Raw genomic sequence first — 23,776 nt, 5'->3', positions numbered from 1 at the left:
CCTTCTGTCTTGTAATCCCAGACAGACTGGATGATGATGAGATGTCATCACTTCCAGGATTCCTCCTCTAAAGGGCGGTGACACCAAATATCGATATCAAATAAATATCTGTCTTGTTAATTGACCAACTATCTTTGAAGGCATTCCAACTTGCAGGATTTACCCACACCTACCTACAACTTTTGCACACGTGTAAAACATTGACATTCCAGTAAAAAATATTCTTATTTTTCTGCACAATTGAGGGATCACATTCAAAGCTTTTTGTATTTGGATAGGTGATGATTGCAGCTGGGACAGTAATGGTCGACATCCTTACAGCTGTCCATACAGAAAGGAATCAGGCAGCATCCTAACCAGCAACTATGGAAGAAAACACAATGAGATAATGCAGAAAGCAAGAGTTCATAGAAAACAAGTCATCCAGGTATTGGTTGGAATTCATTCATATGAGGATATTGTTTATCAAACACATGACAGTAATACAATAGAGAGTTACTAGTTCAGAGTCTAAGTGGGACTAATGCCTGTTCACCCTGTATAGTATACCTCATAACAGCCTCAGCCAGGCTCTGCTGGTATCTATTAAGGTCCAAAGCCTACATTACCAAAAAGCACAGCATTCAGATGTTGATTGTTGACACACAGTGCAGATTTGGTGCAATAGAACAGTTTTTTTTCTAACTAGGTTTACTAGATCCAAAAAAAGCAGAAAAACTGATAATAAAAACTAATACTTCTCTTATGACTCTTCTCACTAATGACCTTCTAACTGCCAAAGCCAAGCATCACTACTCTGTCCTCCTTCTCCTTGACTTCTCCTCTGCCTTTGACACAGTTGACCACTCCCTCTTTTTAGAAACTCTCTCATCCCTTGGTATCTCAGACCTGGCCCTTTCCTGGATCTCCTCATACCTCACCGACCGCACATTTAGTGTCTCCCACTCACACACCACCGACTCACCATTCCCTCTCTCTGTAGGTGTCCCCCAAGGCTCCATCCTAGAACCCCTCCTGATCTCCATCTACACCCTCTGCCTGGGCCAACTTATAGAATCTCATGGTTTTCATTACCATTGCTATGCTGACGACACTCAAATATCTCTCTCTGGACCAGACACTACCTTTCTATTGGCCAGAGATCCAAAATGTCTAGCGGCCGTAGCTTCCTTTCTCTCCTCCCACTTTTTCAAACTCAGGTGTACATGTACCACAGGTTGAGACCGCTGCTATAGACTATACTTTGCATTTTTTAACTCCATTAGACATGCGTTATTTCAGTTACTTATTTACTAAGATGCTTATATCCTTTTCTCCGTGACCATCTTTCCCCTGGTGCAGCTATTCAGTCCAGAAAGGCTTTTTTTGGCTACTAGTCCCCATGAAAGCCCATTACAGCAAATAGCTTATTAGCATATCAAGAAAAAATGTATATCTCAACAACAGTGGTTCCAATTGGGAAGCAGAAAAAGCATTGTATTCACATGAACCCCATCTATCTGACTGTGCTTATAGTTCAATAGAGAAGATTATGGTGACACTCTTTAAAAACTGTATGCAAAACATGCACAAAAACTGCACTGGTCCAACAAAGCCTTAAGGAAGACCTTTCATGTCCTCAAGCACATGTGGTATTATATACTACTAGAAAGCCGACAGTGCTCTGAATTCAGCGACTATCGGCTAGGATCAATTGAGACTGCCCTTATGAGGGTGGGAGTCATTTTATTGGGGTGTTAGGGTTGTATTAGGTTTAATTCTCCTGCACCCATCATTCCCCCTTCTTTACATGACACCAAGATTTAGGCTACCCACCAAAAGCTGGAACTGGTAAGAAGATTCCATTATTTTTAGGAGTATCAAAAGTTGTAACTGAACAATTAATACATTTTATTACCTTGTATGATGAGGATGATGAACTCTCACTGCACAGGGTGGCACAGGCAGGAGATGGTAGGGCTGTGAATGCTCTAGGGAGGTGAAGGCCTGTCCCTAGTGCACCAACTGAATAGTCTGCATAAAACTTTTTTTTTTTTTTTCAAAATGTGACATACGTAACATAAATGTGCTGGTTATCACTGTGATCTGAGGGAGGAGGTAGACTCCCATTAAACACAATGCTTTAGTTTCCTCTTTGTCTTCTATTACCCATACAAGATTAATTATTGTTTAATTTTAGCACTTACCCAAGGAAAATCAGGGTGCCGAAGATAGCCCAGACGAGAAGCCCATTCTTATACTCTATACGTGACACTATTTGCTGGCGACAGACAGGACAGACGCACGATGCTGGGGTGTCAGCGAATGTTGTTCCCACCATCACCGTTGCAGGTACAGGAGAGACAACCACTGTGATGGAGAGGACAAAACAAAATGTAAGTATGAAAAACTATAGTTGGCTTTTAAAGAAGACTTTTCAAGTCCTCTAAGGTAAGAAGTGTTATTTGCCATAGCAATGCTCACGCTGCACTGAATTACACCCAGCTTTGCCAATATCTCCCCATTGCAGAGATACAGCTGGACAGTGAGAAACGCGACCCCAGATGATACACTACTATAGACATGTCTTCCCAGCAATGATGTAGTCCACTTTGTAGGGACAATAAAATACTGCAGTTTTTGCCGCAGCGTATATAACACATGGGGCTTCAGCCCAAAAATTTGTTTCATTTACTTTTAGACACATAGGAGAATATCACCGAGGGATAGACACTCAAAATGGAGAAAATCCACATAAATCCACATAGTGATAAAACATAAGTTTTATTATAAATAAAAAATAAAACACTCTTGTAGATGCAAAACTGACTATATAGTCATATTGAAGGTATATGCTGGGGTGGAGATCACCTCTGAGTGTGTGAACACAGTCTTAGGCTAAGGCCCCACGGGACGTCCCACAGCATTAAAGCCCTGCGGGAGAAACCACGGCAGCAACGCATCGTGGTTCTTCTAGCAGCGCCTTAAACAGAAAGTTTGCAGAGTTTTCCTCCGCAGACTTTCTGTTACAATTATATCTATGGGGAACCGCCAAGGTTTCCGTAAGTATAATTGGCATGCTGTGATTTCCAGAACTGCACCGATCTTGGAAATCACGGTGTGTCCGCACAGAGAATTTTACCACAAAGTGGGCATGGGATACACTTTGCCTGTACTGTAAAACGCCGCAATTATTCACTCAGCATTTCTGTCTCATTGGGCCATGGCCTAAAAAGATCTAGTTACACTCCTTCTCACTCAGCTTTCCCAGAGTCAGATATTTTATTCAACAATGTGTGACCTCAATATAACAAAAGTATGTAATAACCAGATATAACTGCGTAGGGATTCTGAGTGATATGTAATTCAGTCCTTATAGTAATATGTATCTGCTGCACTACTATATTCCACTATGTCCCCACACCCTGGTGATAAGTATATAGAGGAAACAGACAACAGGGATACCTATTAGTTTCTCTGGGTTGCCATCAGGTGCGCTGTAAAAGTGCTGCTCACAATGTTGTATACAACAGCATCCTGAAACTCTACAAGTCCCTCTATGCGTTTCCCCCAGACTAATATTCCTGGGATCATCAGGAGGGTAAGTATAAAGACAAGAGGACTTAACAAAATGCAGTAAAAACAGTAATTCCTGCGACACTGATGGTGGGTCGTGATGCTCAGGTAGAAGCCATCAGGACTATATAGCCCCAGAATCCACCACCACACGCCCCTAATGTGATATCTCTCTTATTAGTCGTGCTGCGTTATACACGCCAGAGGGTGTGGCAAACACATAGAATATTTCAATGTTATTGTTTTATCATGATATACACAATGTCGCAATATACTGCAAATCTTCTGATGTCACTGCCATTCTGTAGCTGCTGCGGCCATTAGCTGTAGGTATCAGCTATAAATGTGTATTTATTGTATGATACCTGTGGTCGCTGCCCCTCCAACTGCAGCAGGTGGTGGTCCGGGTGCAGGATAAACTACTTTAGCGCCTAGATAAAGAGCAAATAGGAAAATTTTATGGAGACTACATAACAAGGAATACTTTATCCAAAGATATAGTACAAGACTGCATGATATCCATGTAACAAATAAATCTTAATATATACACAGCAAGATAGAAGTTAAAGGGGTTATACAAGACTGTAATGACAAAGGGTTCCCGTGTCTGTTGACTCAATGGAGCTCCATTCAATGTCTATAGAACTTTCGAAGAGAATCTTAGCACTGTGATTGGCTATCTCCAGTAGTCCCATAGAGGGAAATGATGCTGCGGCATGCATGTGTGACAGCAACTCCATTCAAACAGTGGTGTTAGAGATCCCCATTGGGGGATCCCCATCAGTGGGGGTCCCAGTAATCAGTCACCTGTCAATCAAACCAGAGAATCTTCTAAATAATTCTCTTGAAGTTCACAGCCATTACTGCTGGCAACAGAGACAGAGGCTGAATGGTGAAGCAGGCAGTGGACGACATCCGGCTTCACAATTATATTCAACTCTGTAGCGTTAAAGTTGGAAAATGCCTTCCATCACCCGGCACCCAAACTCCAGGACTATCCTGCTGAATCTATAATGGTTGGGAGGTATGTTTATGTGTGCTGGTAGATAACCAGCAAAGAAGAAAAACCTACACCAATCACATACTGGTGACTCTCAGTATGGAATTCGATTTGGGGCCCGACAACCCCTTTACCTACATTAGCGACCGTGTGAAGTATTGCAGTTTTGTTACATTTACTTGATTTAGAACATTATTTGTCCCCACTTTCACTGCATAAAAATTAGTATGCTATTATTATTATTATTATTATTGATGTGCTATACCTGAAGGCGGTGCTCCGCCAATTACAACTGGTGGTTGGTTTGGATAGGCTACTCCAACACCTGCATAAAGAAACAAATATACAGGATGCTTACATTGATATGCAAAGATTTACTATGAGATCACATCATATCCACATAACAATTACAACCCCCATCCCAAGCTGAGATGCTTTCGATGATATTATGTACTGTAGATGGCAGGATATTCCTGATAGTCTGTTATTTTACATTAAAAAACATTTTTCTGAAATTGTTGCACATTATTTAGACTTAGTTTTTCACAGATTGATGAACTGCTGACCATCTATGCTTGTGAGAGACTCTGCCTCCCTAACATGCTCTTTTTATATACAGAGCTGTCCCTGCTTCACACAGCCTTGTACTCCGTACGTACTCAATGAGAAAATGAGAAGTAAAGATGTTTGTTTAACAGTACTGTATATTTAATAAAAAAATATTTAACACCCTCTGACATGCACAAGATCATTCACATATGAGCATGTAACTATAGCACGATACCTGTGGGCTGTCCGGGGAGTGACGGGAGTGGATAAGGTCTTCTGGCACCTGCATTAAAAAAAAGTTTTAATCAAACTAGACAATAAGGGATATTATCACTGATATGCAGAGATTTACTGCGAGCTGGTATCACATCCATGTAGCAATTCAATGTTAATAGTTTCATATAATGATAGCTTTCAGCGGATCTATCACTGATCCTTAGGAAAGTTAGAAGTGTCTGAAGGCTAAGGGTCTGGCTGCTCGGACCCCATCAATGTATTAGGTGTATAATGGGCAGTATAATTATATCAAAATAAGTTTTAATACACTGCCATACAATGTATTATGTAAGTAATTGTAGGGATGCACAGTGAAGCCCCACCTTTAAAAATAAAGTAACAAGTTTAAAAAAAAAATTAAAAAAATAAAGTAAAAAGTTTTTTAAAAAATAATGTAAAAGAAACCTCAATTCACCATACTCACTTAGTAAGTGAATAAAACAAACAAACAAATGGAACAAATAAAATGAAAAAGTGTGCAGAATTACTGAAAAGTGGTGAATCCCATCCACACATTGCAAAATAGCTGCAGCAAAAATGCTGCGATTTCCAAACCATCGCGGTTTTGTAAATTGCAGCAAGTCAGTTATACCTACAGAAACGCCAGAGATTTCCCTATATGTATAATAGAAGCAGAAAGTCCGCAGAGGAAAACATAGGGGCCGTTCACACGGAGTAAACATGAGCTGCTTATGGCAAAATACACGTGTAAAAAATGGCATTGAAGTCAATGGGAGTCTGATTTTTACACGTGTATTTTGCCATAATCAGCTTGCGTTTACTCCGTGTGAACGGCCCCTAACTTGGAAAAACTCAAACAAAATTACTATTATTATTACTACTACGCCCAAAATAACTAGGATGCATTTTAGAAAATTTTTGCATCAGTAATCAACAGTTTCCATTATAGAGTTTTACAAAAAAGACAGCAAAATCTGCACACCTAAACCAAATGGTGCCCATCCCTTCTGAGCCCTACATTTTCCACTTTTTGACCACATATAGGGTATTGATGTACTTAAGGGAATAAATTCTATGTCACATCCTTCAAAAAAATTCCTTGAGGGGTGTAGTTGTCAAAATGGGGTCACTATCAGGGATCAGGCATTCTCATTGTATTGGTACTTCATGGGCTCAAGGCACAGAAGGCGAAAGCTGAATGCTATAGAACTATATAGAAATATATATAATATAAAACCGCATGTGCAGGAGGACATGAAAGGTCCTCTTAACTTATTCAAAACTTTTTTCTGGAACTTTACTAAACAAGGACAGTTTCTGAAATTTTCTTATATAGCTGGTCTCAATAAATTTTATTTTTTTAATTTGCAACTAAAATTATAAGCCTTCTAATGTCCTACAAAAATAAAAGGATTTACATATAACAAAATAAAAACATAAAGTACATATACAGTCCTATGAAAAAGTTTGGGCACCCCTATTAATCTTAATCATTTTTAGTTCTAATTATTTTGGTGTTTGCAACAGCCATTTCAGTTTGATATATCTAATAACTGATGGACACAGTAATATTTCAGGATTGAAATGAGGTTTATTGTACTAACAGAAAATGTGCAATATGCATTAAACCAAAATTTGACTGGTGCAAAAGTATGGGCACCTCAACAGAAAAGTGACATTAATATTTAGTAGATCCTCCTTTTGCAAAGATAACAGTCTCTAGTCGCTTCCTGCAGCTTTTAATCAGTTCCTGGATCCTGGATGAAGGTATTTTGGACCATTCCTCCTTACAAAACAATTCAAGATCAGTTAAGTTTGATGGTCGCCGAGCATGGACAGCCCGCTCTCAAATGATCTGAAAACAAAGATTGTTCAACATAGTTGTTCAGGGGAAGGATACAAAAAGTTGTCTCAGAGATTTAACCTGTCATTTTCCACTGTGAGGAACATAGTAAGGATATGGAAGACTACAGGGACAGTTCTTGTTAAGCCAAGAAGTGGCAGGCCAAGAAAAATATCAGAAAGGCAGAGAAGAAGAATGGTGAGAACAGTCAAGGACAATCCACAGACCACCTCCAAAGAGCTGCAGCATCATCTTGCTGCAGATGGTGTCACTGAGCATCGGTCAACAATACAGTGCACTTTGCACAAGGAGAAGCTGTATGGGAGAGTGATGAGAAAGAAGCCGTTTCTGCAAGCACGCCACAAACAGAGTCGCCTGAGGTATGAAAAAGCACATTTGGACAAGCCAGCTTAATTTTGGAAGAAGGTCCTGTGGACTGATGAAACAAAGATTGAGTTGTTTGGTCATACAAAAAGGCGTTATGCATGGCGTCCAAAAAAAACAGCATTCCAAGAAAAACACTTGCTACCCACTGTAAAATTTGGTGCAGGTTCCATCATGCTTTGGGGCTGTGTGGCCAATGCCGGCACTGGGAATCTTGTTAAAGTTGAGGGTCGCATGGATTACACTCAGTATCAGCAGATTCTTGAGAATAATGTTCAAGAATCAGTGACAAAGTTGAAGTTATGCCGGGGATGGATATTTCAGCAAGACGATGATCCAAAACATCGCTCCAAATCGACTCAGGCATTCATGCAGAGGAACAATTACAATGTTCTGGAATGGCCATCCCAGTCCCCAGACCTGAATATCATTGAACATGTGTGGGATGATTTGAAGCGGGCTGTCCATGCTCGGCGACATCAAACTTAACTGAATTTGAATTGTTTTGTAAAGAGGAATGGTCCAAAATACCTTCATCCAGGATCCAGGAACTGATTAAAAGCTGCAGGAAGTGACTAGAGGCTGTTATCTTTGCAAAAGGAGGATCTACTAAATATTAATGTCACTTTTCTGTTGAGGTGCCCATACTTTTGCACCGGTCAAATTTTGGTTTAATGCATATTGTACATTTTCTGTTAGTACAATAAACCTCATTTCAATCCTAAAATATTACTGTGTCCATCAGTTATTAGATATATCAAACTGAAATGGCTGTTGCAAACACCAAAATATTTAGAACTAAAAATGATTAAGATTAATAGGGGTGCCCAAACTTTTTCATAGGACTGTATATATATATATGTGTATGGTGAATGTTAAGTATTACTGTTTTTGTGTTGAAAAAGCCCCCCTCGGCTTATACTCGGGTCAGCAAAAAAAAAAAATAATAATAATAATTTTTTTTAATTTTTTTTAATTTTTTAGGAGGGGGGGGGGTGTCTATGACCAGCCACAATATTAATGTATAGTATCTCCCATAAAATAGTGCAATAAAAAAAAGAAAATGTAAAAAATAAATAAAATAAATGTTGTAATGCCCTCCTTTCCCTAGAATACATACAAAAGTCGAAAATGACTGTGAAACACATACACATTAGGTATCCCTGTGTCTGTCAGTCCCGGTCTACTGAATATAGGGGATCTGCAGTGCTCCTGTTCTGTTGGGAAGGGGTTAATAGGAGCACTGCAGATCCCCTATATTCAGCCAGACTGAATTCCAAGTGGGGGAAGAAAAACAGTCCGCAAGCTCAGGTAAGGGGCAGACAGACAACCAAAACACCCCCTCACCTTTCCCAGCACCCAGCATCTACTGCACCCAAAAACTCCGACCATTTTAATTTTTGAAATTTTCCAGTAGCTGCTGAATTTCCCCCCTCGGCTTATACTCGAGTCAATAAGTTTTCCCAGTTTTTTGTGGTAAAATTAGGGGGGTCGGCTTATATTCGGGTTGGCTTATACTCGAGTATATATGGTAACTATTTTGTCTGCTATGACTATATTTTTTTAAAAGCAGAGAAATTGTATTTTTCTGACAATTTTCAGAATTTTTGAAATATATAAATGTGAAATATATCAACCAAAATGTATCACTAGCATAAATCACTTGGACAAGTAAAAGCAATCTCAAGTTATTACCTAACAAAGTGACTCTTGTCAGATTAGAAAAATTGGTTTGTGCCATGGAGGACAAAACAGGCTGTGGCAGTAAGTGGTTAATACTCTTGAAGCATATGTGAAATGGACATATAAAAGGGTTACTCCCCCCCCCCCTTCCAAAAACAAATCATATATGTATGTAAACAAATTTATTGCACTATACCTGAGGGCTGTGGCATGTCAATTCCATATGGTGGTGGAGTTGGGTAAGCCACACTATTGCCTGTAGGAAAACAAATATAATTTTTTTTAGAATTCCAGACCACATTGGATACTTACTTTTGACATGCAGAGATTTACTATGAGACTGCATCATGTAAATGTAACAAGAGGAGTCCCACTGATTGGCCTCAGCGGTCATGTGACTACTGAGGCCAATCAGCAAATGGTCTGCAATGTCACTACCTGTAACATCACGGGTTCTCTTCCTGAGGCTGCTGATTGGTCCCAATGGTCACGTGACCGCTGAGGCTAATCAGCGGCTTCAGCGGAACTCCAGAAGAGACACGGGAGACGCCACCAGAGCTCAAGAACCAGGACATGCAGGAGAACACCGGAGCATTGGGGACAGAGGAGTGTTTTTTTTGTTTTGTTTTTCACTGTCCCTGGCTGATTTAAACATTAAAAAGACTGTCCATCTTTACCTAGACAACAAGTGATTATGAAGATAATCTTGTTTCCCTTAGTCCTAACAGCGGCACAATGTGGGGTATTTCTGCCCCTGTGTGCTGGTAGGACAGGCGGATTTTTAATTAGCCAATCAAAAGCGTGGCTGGCCCTATAAGAGGGCACAAGAACCTCCCCTCTGCGTGTCAATACAAAAGTACCTCCATATTTATACACAGTTTTATACATAAGATATGATTCCCAGGGTGGGAAATCTTGTGCCGCTGTTAGGACTAAGGGAAACAAGATTATCTTCATAATCACTTGTTCCCTGTCATCCGTACCAGCGGCACAATGTGGGGATATAGCAAGTAGGCCCAAAGATGGGCGGGATTATTCCATGACAGAGCTCAAAATAGTTTGGGCAAAGGCAGAGGAATCGGACACCCGGTCCCTCAGGCGGTAATGCCGAATGAACGTGGACTCAGATGCCCAGGAGGCAGCTGCACAAATCTGATCCAAGGACAACGCAATCCTCTCGGCCTGAGAGGTGGACACTGCCCTGGTCGAGTGGGCATGAAGAAAAGATGGGACCGGACGCCCTTGGGCGGTATAGGCGACTTTTATGGTATCGGAGACCCAGCGGGATATCGTGGCCTTGGCGGCCTTGGCGCCTTTATTCTTCCCCGTATAACTGATTAACAGGTTTTCGGCCTGCCTAAAAGGGCGAGTATGCTGCAGATAAATTTGCAGACATCTGATAACATCCAGCCTGTGCCATCTTTCCTCTTCGGATGAAGAGGGGAAGGGAAAAAATGCTGGAAGAGAAATAGTTTGGTTCCTATTTGCAGCAGATGGAATCTTGGGACGAAATCCTGGGAGGAACCTAAGCTGCACATGGTCCGGAAAAAATATAGTATATGGCTCCTCGGCAGACAAGGCTTGTAGCTCACTAACTCTTTTGGCAGTTGTAACTGCCAATAGTAGAGCCATTTTGCCAGTTAGTAACTTAAGTGAGACTTCTTCCAGGGGTTCGAATGGTTGGTCGCAAAGAGCGTTCAGGACCGGAATCAGGTCCCATTGGTGGACAGGGGTGTTCACCACCGGTCTCAGCCTAGTTGCCCCTTTAATAAAGGTGCTCACTAAAGGATCCTGAGACAAACGCCTCCCCAGATAGGCGGACAGGGCCGCTACGTGTACTTTGAGTGTGGCCGCAGCCAGACCTCTGTCTAGTCCGTCTTGAAGGAAGTCCAGGATCGCCTCAGTCGGGGGACCAGTGGAGTCCACTTGATGCTGCAGACACCAGGCATTAAAGATGTTACTAATTCGACGGTAATTCCTGTTAGTCGAATCCGCTCTGGCGCTGGATAGGGTCTTCAAGACGGCTTGTGACAGTCCTCTATTCCTCAATAGGGACTGGTCAACCTCCAGGCTGTCAGGTTGAGTCTCCTCAGATCCTGGCATCTCAGCTCTCCTTGGGTTACCAGATCTGGGAGAGGGGGAAGCCTCCAATATATGCCCTGACTCATTAGTATGAGCTGAGCAAACCAAGCCCTTTTTGGCCAGAACGGGATTATGGCTATTCCCGAGGCTTGGTCCTGTCTTATTTTGATCAATACCTTCGGTATGATTGGAATTGGAGGGAATATGTAAAACAGCCTGAACCTCCATGGGATGGACAGGGCATCCACTGCCAAGGGATCGTCCTCCTGGTATAGGGAGCAGAAGGTCCCTACCTTGGCATTGAGTCGGGTAGCCATTAGATCGACCTCCGGGAGACCCCATCTCTGGACGATCTGTTGAAAAACGTCTGGATTGAGAGACCATTCTCCTGATACGGTAATACCCCGACTCAGATGATCCGCTACTATGTTCAGGGAGCCCTTTATGTGAACAGCGGATAACTGGGCTAGGTTCTTCTCTGCCCAGGCAAATATAAGATTCGTCTCTCTCAGTAAGGTTGGTGACCTGGTGCCCCCTTGTTTGTTTATGTAAACAACCACCGTCATGTTGTCTGACCTGATCTTGACAGACTTGCCTCTCAACTCCGGGGCAAAGTGCACTAGGGCCAAGTACACAGCTCTGAGTTCCTTGAGATTGGAAGATCCCAGCTCCGGACATCTCCATCGTCCTTGTACAGTCCTGTCCTGGCAATGGGCTCCCCATCCCCACTGGGATGCATCTGTTGTCAACAGGGTCCACAATGTTGGGACCGTGGACCTTCCGTCTTTCAGGTGTATCCACCATCTGAGGGAAAGACGGGTAGCGGGAGAAAGGCAGATCTTCTTGTGCAGTCCCCGTGGAGACCTGTTCCAGGTTGTCAACACTTCCATCTGCAGGGGACGCAAATGCCATAAAGCCCAAGGGACTGCTCTGGCCGAGGATGACATTAGGCCGAGGACCCTCATGGCGGTGCGAATAGTTACCCGCCGGGTGTGTAATAGAAACCGTGCACCGGCCTGGATCCTTTCTTTCCTTGGGCTGGAGAGGAAGATCTGCATCGTTTCTGAATCCACTATGAACCCGAGGAACTTCCTCCGTGTGGAAGGAACGATTTCGGACTTCTCCCAATTGATGATCCATCCTAACTCTTGTAGGAAACTGATGGCAAGGTTGAGCTGCTGGAGGAGAGCAGCCGGAGACTGAGCTTTCAGAAGCCAGTCGTCTAGGTAAGGAACGATGAAGAGGCCCTGTAGTCTGAGGGCCGCAGCAACCGGAGCGATCACCTTGGTAAATACCAGGGGGGCGGATGTGATGCCGAACGGCAGAGCTGTGAATTGAAAGTGCTCCCTGTGGCCGGCCATAGAAACGGCAATCCTGAGGAATTTCCTGTGGGAGTGAGCAATAGGGACATGAAGGTAGGCGTCCTTCAGGTCGAGGGTAACCATCACGTCTCCTGGCTGGAGAAAAGCAGACACGGAATCCACGGTTTCCATACGGAATGACCTCTTCTTGATAAAGCGATTGAGATACCTCAGGTCTATTATCATTCTCCAGCCCCCGGTGACTTTGGGGACCAGAAAGACGGGGGAGTAAACTCCCAGACCGAGATCTGAGGCTGGGACCTTCTCCAGGGCGCCTTTGATGACATACTCGGCGACCAAGGCCTCTAAACTGGCCTGTTGGGAAGGTGGAAGGGTTCTGGTGACAACAAACCGATCTGGAGGTGGAAGGTGGAATTTGATAAGATAACCGTGCTGTATAATTCTTAGCACCCATGGATCTTGAATATGGGTGACCCAAGCTCTGAAAAAAACCGAAAGACGTCCTCCCACAGGAAGGGGGGCCACAGGGAGCTGCCCCGCGTCAAAATTCCGGCTTCCTCTTGGTGTCCTCCCTGGAAGCACCACGTCCGGAACCTCTAGGACGATATCTGGGACGCCTTTGCTGGGTTGGGCGTCTATAATTAGAGGCGGAACCTCTGCCTCTAGAGGGGGCACGTCTGCCCCTGGCAGCTTGAGGTAAGGACTTCCCCTTACCTTCAGCTAATCCCTCTATGATAGTATCCAAGCCCTGCCCAAATACTCTTCCTGGCTCAAAAGGGAGCGCGCAAAGAGCAGCCTTGGATGCAAAGTCTGCACGCCAAGGCTTTAGCCACAGGGGTCTGCGGGCCGCAGTAGACAACGCCATCGACTTGGCTGAAATTCTCAACTGATGGCGAGAAGATTCTGCCAAAAAATCTGCGGCCCTATGAATATTCTTCATGGAAGCCAAGATGTCATCCCTGTCCACACCGGAATCAATATCCCGCTCCAAGGTGGCTAGGCGGTTACGAAGAAAATCGCCCACAGTGGTAGAGGCTATGGCTACTGAGGCTTGGGCAGAGGAAGCAGAATAAACCTTCTTTAGGGTGGCGTCAGCCCTGCGATCCAAAGGATCCTGAAGATTTGATCCATCTTCAAGGGGCACCAGGGTTCTACGAGACAACTTCGCCACGGCTAGATCCACCTTCGGGGGAGGCCCCCAGGAATCCCACTGAGTTGAATCCATAGGGAACAGGTGCTTAAAGATCCTAGATAATGAATGTCCTTTTTCTGGCTGCTTCCACTGCTGCACCATGAGGTCGGTCAGCGTGGCGTCCGCATGGAAGGCAATATGTCCCCCAGAGGCAGACGTGGAGGCTTCCCCGTCAACATCTCGGCCCACTGTAGACCGGATGGACTTCAGCAGCCTGCCTGTTTGTTCATAGTGGAACACAGGTCTGCTGGAAACTACAGAGTCGTCCTCGGAGGAAACATCCTCTGCCACCCGTAGATGTTCCAGGGGAGGGAGGGACGAGGAACGATGCTCTGTGCATGGTCTCTTGGCGAGCTGAGACAAGGTAGACTGTATGCCTTTGAGGGAATCATCCTGCAAAAAATAAAGAGAGAGTACAAGCAAGGGAATTATCCTTACCCAAGCGATGCCCAACTCACCATCTCCTTGACCCAGGCCATCATATCTCTAGGAGAAGGCTCCTCAGGTGGGAGGCTCTGCAACCACGACAACGGGCCCACTCATAGCCTAAAAATAATAGGCGGGTTATAGGGCCGGTAGTACCCCAGAGGGATAACCTCTTAAGCCGCTACCTACCATCAGGGAGCGGTGTGTCACAGTCAAAACAGGAAAGGTGCTTCCTTTTGGCAGTAGATTTCCTCCTATAATCCCCAGGGGGGGTAGTAGAGGAAGACATATCCTACAGAGAGACCATAGACCATGCAAAATTGTCACCAACATATTCTACCAAATATCAAAAGAAGGGGTAGATCTTACCGTGTCCTAGACCGGACAGCAAGGTGACAAGAAACTGAAGATTTGGTTTGGAGGCAAAAGGAGACTTGAAGCTAAGCAACAACCTCTGATGCACAGCCTTCCGCCTTAGAAAGGAGAAGGTAACTAATAACCGGCCGGCCTGACCTTTAACCCGGCCGGCCGGAAATGGGAGGGGCCATAGTCACATGAACCCTCCAGGAAGAGAAAAAGGTTACCCCCCCCCCTCTTCATACAGCCCCAGCAGGGGCGCCTACCCCCTCAATTCCTGGCCCGGACGTGCGTGCAGGCTAGATTCTGCACTAAGCAGAAAGCCGGAGAAAACATCCTTCGCCGGCGCCAGGACCTTCAATGGCGCCGCTATACTTCCGGGCACAACAGGAAGTGTGCGCCCGGCAAATGCGGACGCAGGAAACTCTCCGCCGGGAACTTTAGTTCCGGCAGAGCACGTCCGCGAGCGACAGCGAGAGAGCCCCGCGGCAGAGTGCCGGGCCAACTCACCAGCACGAGATGTGCTGACAGGTGAGCCAGAGGGAGAAGGAGGGGAGGGGGGGAGGGAGGGAGGTAGGAGGGAAGGAAAGGAGCCACGCAGGCTAAAAAAAAACTTTTTTTCCCAGACAGGGGAAGGAACCTTCAATCAAGAAGGTCAGAAACTGAAGAAAGAAGAATTATGCTCCAAAGGTAGGTAACCCATAGAGCCTAACATAAGAGGACACAAGTCCTCCCCACCTGTCCTTGACCACACAGGACAGAAAAAAACACGCAGAGGGGAGGTTCTTGTGCCCTCTTATAGGGCCAGCCACGCTTTTGATTGGCTAATTAAAAATCCGCCTGTCCTACCAGCACACAGGGGCAGAAATACCCCACATTGTGCCGCTGGTACGGACGACAGGGAACCCCTTTAACCTAGGCCAACTCCACTGCAGGGCCGATGTGGCCTTGCTGCTGTTACAAAACTATAACTCCCATATGTTATTTATGTTGTTAAATATTTTACTAATTTTTTTGGTTTTTTTCCCCTATTTTCCTCCTCTAAAAATTATAATTTTCTGTCAATTTTCAAATTTTCTTAATATATAAAAGTGAATTATATCAACCAGAATGTATCACTAGTATACATCACTTGGATAAGTAAAAGCATTCTCAAGCTATTACTATACAAAGTGACACATTTCAGATTAGAAAAATTGATCTGTACCATAGAGGACAAAATACTGGTAAGCGGTGGCAGCAAGGGGTTAATGCTCTTGATGCATATGTGAAATGGGCACATAAAAGGGTTATCCTCCCCGCCTTCCCTCCCCCAAAAAATCATATATGTAAACGTATTATTATAGCACTATACCTGAGGTCTGTGCCATGTCAATTCCATATGATGGTGGAGGTGGATAAGCAGGGCCACTGCCTGAATGAAAACAAATAAGAAAGTTTTAAGAATTCCAGACCACATTAGGTACTTAAATTAATATGCAGAGATTTACTATAAAACTGTATCATGTCTATGTAACAAAGAAATATTCATATTTCCATAAAATAACTTTTAGTTAGTACTAGTATTATATACAGGTATATTACACATTCTTGTTAAGTTTGATGTTTGTGGTGTGAGTGTAATTTTTTTTGTGTTTTGTTTTTATGACGTTCACTCTACATTAAAAATTATATGGTGATTTTTTTCATCAGGTTGTTATGGTTATGGCAATATCCTATTTATGTAGGAGTTACCATATTCTTTCACATATAGATATATATATTAGAGATGAGTGAGTAGTATTCGATCGAGTAGGTATTCGATCAAATACTATGGTATTCGAAATATTCATACTCGATCGAATACTACTAGCTATTCGCAGTAAATATTCAATTCAGAAACAGCGTTGATTGGCCGAATGCTATACAGTGTATAGCATTCGCCAAATCAACGCCGGTTCTGCAGCAGTCTCCATTGTGGTCCAATCTTAGACTCCGCCTCCTCACAGACAAGCCTCCGGCAGAACCAGCATTGAATGGCCAAATGCTGTACACTGGCCAATCAACACTGGTCAATTCATTCCTATGAGAAAAAGTCAACTCCCTCATTGATTTGCAGCAGGCTCGTCTTTGCTAGTCAGGAGAGCTGGCAGCTTGTGGTTACGAGGGAGCTTACTTTTTATCAGCGCACTGCAAGTGCTGTGCAGTTAAAGCGCACGGACCCTATAGCATATAATGGGGTCCGTGTGCTTTAACTGCACAGCGCTCCTCCTAAACACTCTCCTCCTGCTACTCGTGGACTTGGTGACTCTCCTTTAGTCGAATAGTGTTTTCCCCTGAAATGAGCATTTTTTCCCATAGACAATAATGGGATTCAATATTCAATCGAGTAGTCGAATATTGAGGCTCTACTTGAAACGAATCTCGAATCTCGAATATTTCACTATTCGCGCATCTCTAATATATATATATATATATATATATATATATATATATATATATATATATATATATATACATTTGGGGGGGTAGATTTCCCGTGGGCTTTCTTTGTGTGGTGTACCATTTAGTGATGCATACAACTTTTTTATTTCAGTATTTTTTTTTTTTTTTTTTTTTTTTTTGTGGGAGCGAGGTGATGGAAAATACAAGTCTCTCCTGTATTTTTTTTTTTCATTTTTGTTTAACAGGATAAATAACATTACCATATTTTTCAGACTATAAGACACACTTTTTTTCCCCAAAAATTTGGGAGGAAAATAGAGGTTGTGTGTTAGGATTCAAATGTAGTCCAAATAGGGGAGGCAGAGGAGCAGAGTGGCCACTGATAAAAATTTTAATAAAAAGTGATCAAGCAACAGACATTTCCCAAAATAATATAACTAAAAAAGTACACTTGGCCCACAAAAAAAAGATGCCCTGTGCGTCCCAGTACACCGAAATATATTAAAAAAAAAAAGTTACAGGTGTTAAAATATGACAACATTCAGAAAAAAAAAAAAAAAATTTTGCAAAGTTTTGGATTTTTGTTAAGGAGTTAAAATGTAAATAAAGCTGTATAAATTTGGTATCCCCAGAATGGTACCGAAACATACTGTAGATTTCAGCTGATATGTCATTTTGGCTGCACAGCAATGCCATAAAAAAGAAGCCTGTAAGAAAGGCGCCCAAATGCACTTCTTCTCCAATGCTACCCCATTCTGAATTTTTTTTTCCAGCTTTTTCCAGTACATTGTATAGAATAGTAAATGGTACCATTATGAAGAGCAATTTGTCCCATGAACATTAAAGAGGACCTTTCATGTCCTTCTGTACATGCGGTTTTAAATACCGCTAGAAAGCCGACTGAACTCAAAACACTGTTGGTTTTCCCGTTATGCGTCCCCGGGCTGGAGATATTGGTGCTGTTAGTTTCAGGACCGATCTTTGCCCAATGTCAGAAGGGCATTCTTGACAGTCTACCTCAGGGGTCCTCAAACTTTTTAAACAGTGGGCCGGAGGCAGAGCAGGTCGCACAGACATCGGGAGCGGTGCCCTCCAATAGGTAAAGTGAGGTATGCTCCATGCCCTGGCCCGAGCTCCCCAGGAGCTTCATTATAAATGCACGCCTGCCGGCGTTGTCGGCGGGGCCAGACAGAAGTGCTTGGCGGGCCGCATGTGGCCCTCGGGCCGCAGTTTGAGGACCCCTGGTCTAGCTGGTCAGTAAGGAACGCTCCCTCTAACAGTACAGGGTTATGGATGAGTACTGTTGAGGGCATCCTGGAGGATCTTGCCCGGTGTACTACACCACTGGAATCATACGGCTGTTATACAGTCTCATGTACATGACTCTGCAGAAACCTTAGCTCACATGTTTCTAGTAAGCTTCTGGATCTTACTATAGCCTCCTTATTTGTTTGGAATGGTTGTCTGTGGTACTAGGTCCAGTGATAATATTATTTGTATCCCCTTTACCAAGCTCTGACTCATGTTATTAATATATTTTTATTGGCTCACTATGTTTATATAGTCATTATGGCTGGTATCACTGGGTTGCTAATGGTGATACTGCAAACCTTTGTGTTATACTATTTTATATATTGGTTAACTAAAGTGTCCCTCCCAACTCAAATTTTTTTTTTTTAAATGTCTAGATTTACACAAAATGATTGCACTATACCTGCAATCTGTAGACCTCCAGTTGCATATGGTGGTGGGTTCAGATAAGCTTCTGCAAACCCTGTATTGTAAAAAAAAAAAAAAAAAAAAGTATAACAGTTTTAGGAGGACTAGGACTAATAATGGATGTTCACACTGATATGCAAAGCCTTACGATGAGGTAGCATCATGTACATGTAACATACACTATTAACATTGAAAGATAATATTTCCATAGCATGATAGAACTTAAAAAGAGTCCGTCACCAGGGGACGCTTAATAAACCAGCAACTCAGGTCAGGCTCACCTGAATGTAACAACTCTTTCCCCATGGAAATTCATATCTCTGTTGTGGATATTAATTTATTTCATAATATGCAAATGAGCACGGGAACACGGTGCATTTTAGTGCAGTATGGGGAGTAGCAATTTGGTGTAACAGTGCTGACCTCAGGGGTCCGGACTGCTCATATGCATATCGGGGGAAAAAGGCGAGCCTGACTTATCTAATATGCTTCACCCTAGTGACAGACTTCCTGTAACTTCAAATGTCTAGAAAATCCCTTTCTACTATAGATAGAAATGCAATCCTATAGAGAATGAATTAAGTCACCACTGCTCTATTCAGGTGGATGGGGATACCTTGGCTAAACGTATTAACACAGGACAGCTAGGAATTTCATCCTAAAGTGCCAGGTCTGTAATATCTGAAGAAGTACAGAGAAGCAATACTTCTGGATGCAATTATGAAAATAAAGGGTTACAATCATATATTTTTTTATTACTTCAATTTTAAGCCCTCCTATGGGGCTTTAACATGAGATCATTTGATTGATTATATATTACACTGCAATACGTCAGTAAATCAGCTGACTTTCTATTAAGCCATACCCCAGGGCTCCTGGCATCCATTACAACAAGAATGCTCTTGCGATTTTGTCATGGGAGTGTCATTTGGGTGCCGGAGAGAGCATGATAGAAACTGTAAGTGGATGTCTGCAGTGTAACACCTACTGGCTATGGCTCTGGATCAAATCCCGATCTGACATTCTATTTAAACATCTGCACTTGTACAGTGAATGATACCCTGGTCCTCCTACATGCTCTTAACCCCAGCATTCCCACGGTTTGCTGGATATGCCTTACAGAAGAGGGCACATTGTACCACACCTTTTGGAGCTGCCCCTTGATACATGTTTTCTGGGCAGAGGTTAACTGATGAGCTCTTTCTCCAGGATGTCCCACTGGATCTTTTTGTCTATTTACTTAATTTGCCTCCCCAACAACTCTAAACTCTTGTTGTATCTTTGCATTGCAGTGAAAACGCTTGTGGCCCTCCACTGGAAGAGTGTGTACCCGCCTATTGACCCTGCCCTTGTGGCCCTTATCAAGGCTGTGCACAGCCTGGAGTACCTTACTGCCAATAACACATCGGATGTCTTCCAGTCGGTCTGGTCCCCTTGGGACACGTACTGCGTTCTGCATAGTCTCTGATATCTTTCTCCCTTCCCTCAACTTTTGTTGTCCCCCCAATCCTGTGTCTCTAGTTTCTCTACTGTCTTGTGTCCTGTTAGTCCTTGTTCAGTCTGGTTTTTCCTAGTTTTTACGCATTTTAAGATGCTTTTTAGAGATGAGCGAGTACTGTTCGGATCAGCCGATCCGAACAGCACGCAGGCATCGAAATGAATGGACGTAGCCGGCATGCGGGGGGGTTAAGCGGCCGGCCGGCGTCAAAGCGGAAGTACCAGGTGTTTCCATTCATTTCAATGCATGCATGCTGTTCGGATCGGCTGATCCGAACAGTACTCGCTCATCTCTAATTTGCTTTTCCCTGAGGTTATCCCCCCCTCCTTTTTTCTCCCTCCCCTAACTATTTTTGTACTTACATATTTTCTGCATACATTTTCCTACAGTTTGTATTCAAAAACTTTGTAAAAACTTAATAAAAATTACAGTTTAAAAAAAGAAACGGGTTAAAGAGGAAATGATCAGTAATGGCGCATTAATACTTCTTATGCTATAGTGATGGGCGAACTTTATGAGATTTCTTTCACAGTTCACACAGATTGAAGCACAGAGTGAAGTTGACTATAACAATCTGAAAAAGAATTTGCCTTTCTTGGCTCTGCCATATCAACCTTTGGCAGTCTTCTTGCCGGTTTGTCTGCCATCTTCTTTTCCCCCAGGTCACTGCTTGTATGGTTAAGCAGCTGCACAAAATCAGCACAATGCAGCTGTAAGATCAGTATACCTGCTTTTAGGCTAGCCAGATGATCCATAGGGAGGGCAGGTGTATTACTGTCCATGCCTTCCCAATTGCTATGTACATAGCGGTCAATGAGTGCTGGATGCACAGCTATGGGAGCTGCTATGATATGTCTCCACTTCTGGCCCCGTGGTCACATGAAAGCTAGGACCAGTGACGTGTGTGAGCTGCTGGGTCTTAGGACACCCAGATAAGCTCTATATTGTTACACTGTAACAGTTATAGTAGAAATCAGCAAAAAAATATCACCTTATGAAGGGCACAATGTAGAAAACTAATAATAAAAAACAAAAAAAAATAATAATTAAAAAAAAAATCCACACTCACTTCACTGGATCTAGCCCCACCCCCAGTGATACAATACTGGTCACCTATATAAAAATTACAATAACAGAGAGGGCAAAAATGTTTAGAGCGATTTTTAGTAGCATCTGGTGCTATTAAAGAATAAACATGAAAAAAAAATTTTGGTTGCCTTGTTTTGCCAGAACGTTCCAGTCAGAGCACAGTAGCTGCACGGAGATCGTGCAGCTACTGAAGCTGGGAGCCGGCTGTAACTTCAGCCACAGCTCCCACAGAGATGGCAGGGAAGGTTTATTCCCTTCCCTGCCATTTCGATCGCTGTGTATACAGCGCTGAATGAGCACTGTATACACAGCTATGGGCGCTGCCATGATGCGGCCGCCCTCTGACCCGGTGGTCACGTGATCCGCCAGGAGCAGCGTCTTGCAAGAGCTGCTGGGTCCTACAGGACCCCAGATCAGCTCAGTAAGCTGTATATACAGTGTGCAGGAGGCTGGATTCCTCTTGCAACTGAGGCTAAATGTACCAGCCTCAGTTGCAGGGGAAATCAGCCTCTGTAACAAAAAAAAAGTGATCAGATGTCCCCAAAGGTCCCTTATGACGTTATGGGGACACAATCTGAAAAAAATAATAAAATAAAACTATAATAAAAAAAGTTTTTAAAAAAATGTAAATAAAATAAGAATAAAAAAAAAATACGCTAATAAAACGTTGTTATTAAAGGATATAGCCCCACCCCTGACGACACCATACAAAATAAAAATTACCGTAACAGAGAGGAAAAACTATTTAATAAAGTTTTTCAGTGACACTTTGTGTTATTAAATAAAAATAAAAAAAAATGAAAACCAGACACAATTTCCCTCCTATTATGTTTATATTTTCCCAGATATAAAAAAAATGAAAACACATTCGAAAATAAAAACAACATAAAAATAAAGCCCTATGTGTCCCCGAAAAAAGACACAAAAATTAGTTGACTGAGACATACGGGAAAAATGTTACAGCCCTCAAAACCGCACATACAAAAAAAAAACGAAAATGTGTCTGGTCCTGGACCACAAATTGGCCTGGTACTAAAGTGGTTAAATTTTCTCAGATATTAAAATAAAGAAAAAAATAACTAAATAAAAATATATCCCAAATTATCACCAAAAAAAAAGACTCAAACATTTTTTGGGTTAAACCCAAACCAAAGAAAAAAAAATGTTATGAAACCTCAAAAACGTGTCTATGAAAACCCCCGAAAATGTGTCCTGAACCAGGAAAACAGACCAGTCCTGAAGTGGTTAATGGCCATAAACATACAACCGTACAAGTCATGATTTTGCATAAAAAATATTTTCAACCATGAAAAAACAATATGTGCAGTTATATAACAGTCTAAATAAACGCTAGATGTGTTAGACATTTATACACCCACCTGGTTGTGAGGAAGGTGGAGCAGATGGCGGGTTCCCTTTTTCTGGCCCGTACATGATTGATTAGTTTTGACCTATGTGAAGAGGGGTAAAAAAATCAGAATTTGAAAAATCAACATTTGATCACTTAAATGAGTGACGGCATATTGCTAGGATACAAGTGGTACTTCCTTATATAAATGTATAATTCAGTGCATGAAGGGGTTAAAAGGAGTCCATCATCAGGAGCATAGGATATAATCGATTTTTTTTTTAACACCTATCCAGATTAGCAGAACATAATCTGAGATATTATTAGTTAAGGCGGGAATGTGATTTTATTTGCAACATGAACAAACTGCTGCATTTCAAGTTGAAATTATCGACCCAATTTTTAACTAATCATAGCTCAGCTTATGTAAATTTTGACATCACGTGAAAGCTGAGAATCTCATCTTTCTTATTATACAATTTTTCTAGGTGATATAAAACCATAGATACAGACATTTGAAGTGACTGCCCCCCTTTGGTAAATACTTCAGTTCTGCATATTAGCAATATACCTGTGTATGGACTTATCTAGTAACAGCTCAATTAGAGAGTTGCTAAGGACAAAGTTATAGTATGTTTTATAATAAAAAGGAATTTAGATAGGATAATAAAGTAGATTACAAAAATGGTATCACCAAACACCCCCCGACACAATAGTGAAAAAATAAAACGGGAGTTATACTCAGGGATGTAATTAACAAAGACTGGGCCCAATAGTAAGCTTTTGATTTGGGGGCTCCCTTCACGGCATTGTGCCCCCTTTCCTGGCCCCCACACAGTATAATGCCCCATTTACACACACTATAATGTCCCAAAGTGGTCTCCACACACTATAATGCCCCATAGCAGCCCCTCTACACAGTATAATGTCCCATAGTGGCCCCTCCACACACTATAATGTCCCATTGTTGCCTCCTCCACACAGTATAATGTCCCATAGTGGCCCTTCTACACAGTATAATGTCCCATAGTGGCCCCTTTACACAGTATCATGTCCCATAGTGGCCCC

The 23,776-nt window shown here is 42.6% G+C and overlaps 1 protein-coding gene across 1 annotated transcript; it reads right to left on the bottom strand.

Annotated features, from left to right (window-relative positions):
- Positions 1 to 248: 248 nt before the first annotated feature.
- Positions 249 to 22,813, bottom strand: LOC142216793 (uncharacterized). The gene is made up of 9 exons (XM_075284823.1): positions 22,740 to 22,813; positions 18,769 to 18,828; positions 15,985 to 16,044; positions 9,448 to 9,507; positions 5,340 to 5,387; positions 4,821 to 4,880; positions 3,921 to 3,986; positions 2,187 to 2,349; positions 249 to 363 (listed from the first exon to the last, which is right to left on the bottom strand). The coding sequence occupies exons 1-9, from the start codon at positions 22,792 to 22,794 to the stop codon at positions 255 to 257; spliced, it is 681 nt and encodes a 226-aa protein (XP_075140924.1). The 5' UTR covers positions 22,795 to 22,813; the 3' UTR covers positions 249 to 254.
- Between the last annotated feature and the right edge of the window lie 963 nt (positions 22,814 to 23,776).

The sequence above is a fragment of the Leptodactylus fuscus genome, chromosome 8 (genome assembly GCF_031893055.1).
Source record: "Leptodactylus fuscus isolate aLepFus1 chromosome 8, aLepFus1.hap2, whole genome shotgun sequence".
Lineage (NCBI taxonomy): Eukaryota > Metazoa > Chordata > Amphibia > Anura > Leptodactylidae > Leptodactylus > Leptodactylus fuscus.
The sequence above is the reverse complement of the archived record's forward strand: the minus strand, read 5'-3'. Positions and strand labels throughout refer to the sequence as shown.

Coding starts and splice junctions, on each gene's coding strand:
- LOC142216793 (XM_075284823.1), bottom strand. CDS start 22,794: ATGTACGGGCCAGAAAAAGGGAACCCGCCATCTGCTCCACCTTCCTCA. Junction 3,987..4,820: donor TGGCGGAGCACCGCCTTCAG/GTATAGCACATC, acceptor CTCTTTATCTAG/GCGCTAAAGTAGTTTATCCT. Junction 2,350..3,920: donor TGGAGGGGCAGCGACCACAG/GTATCATACAAT, acceptor TCTCCATCACAG/TGGTTGTCTCTCCTGTACCT.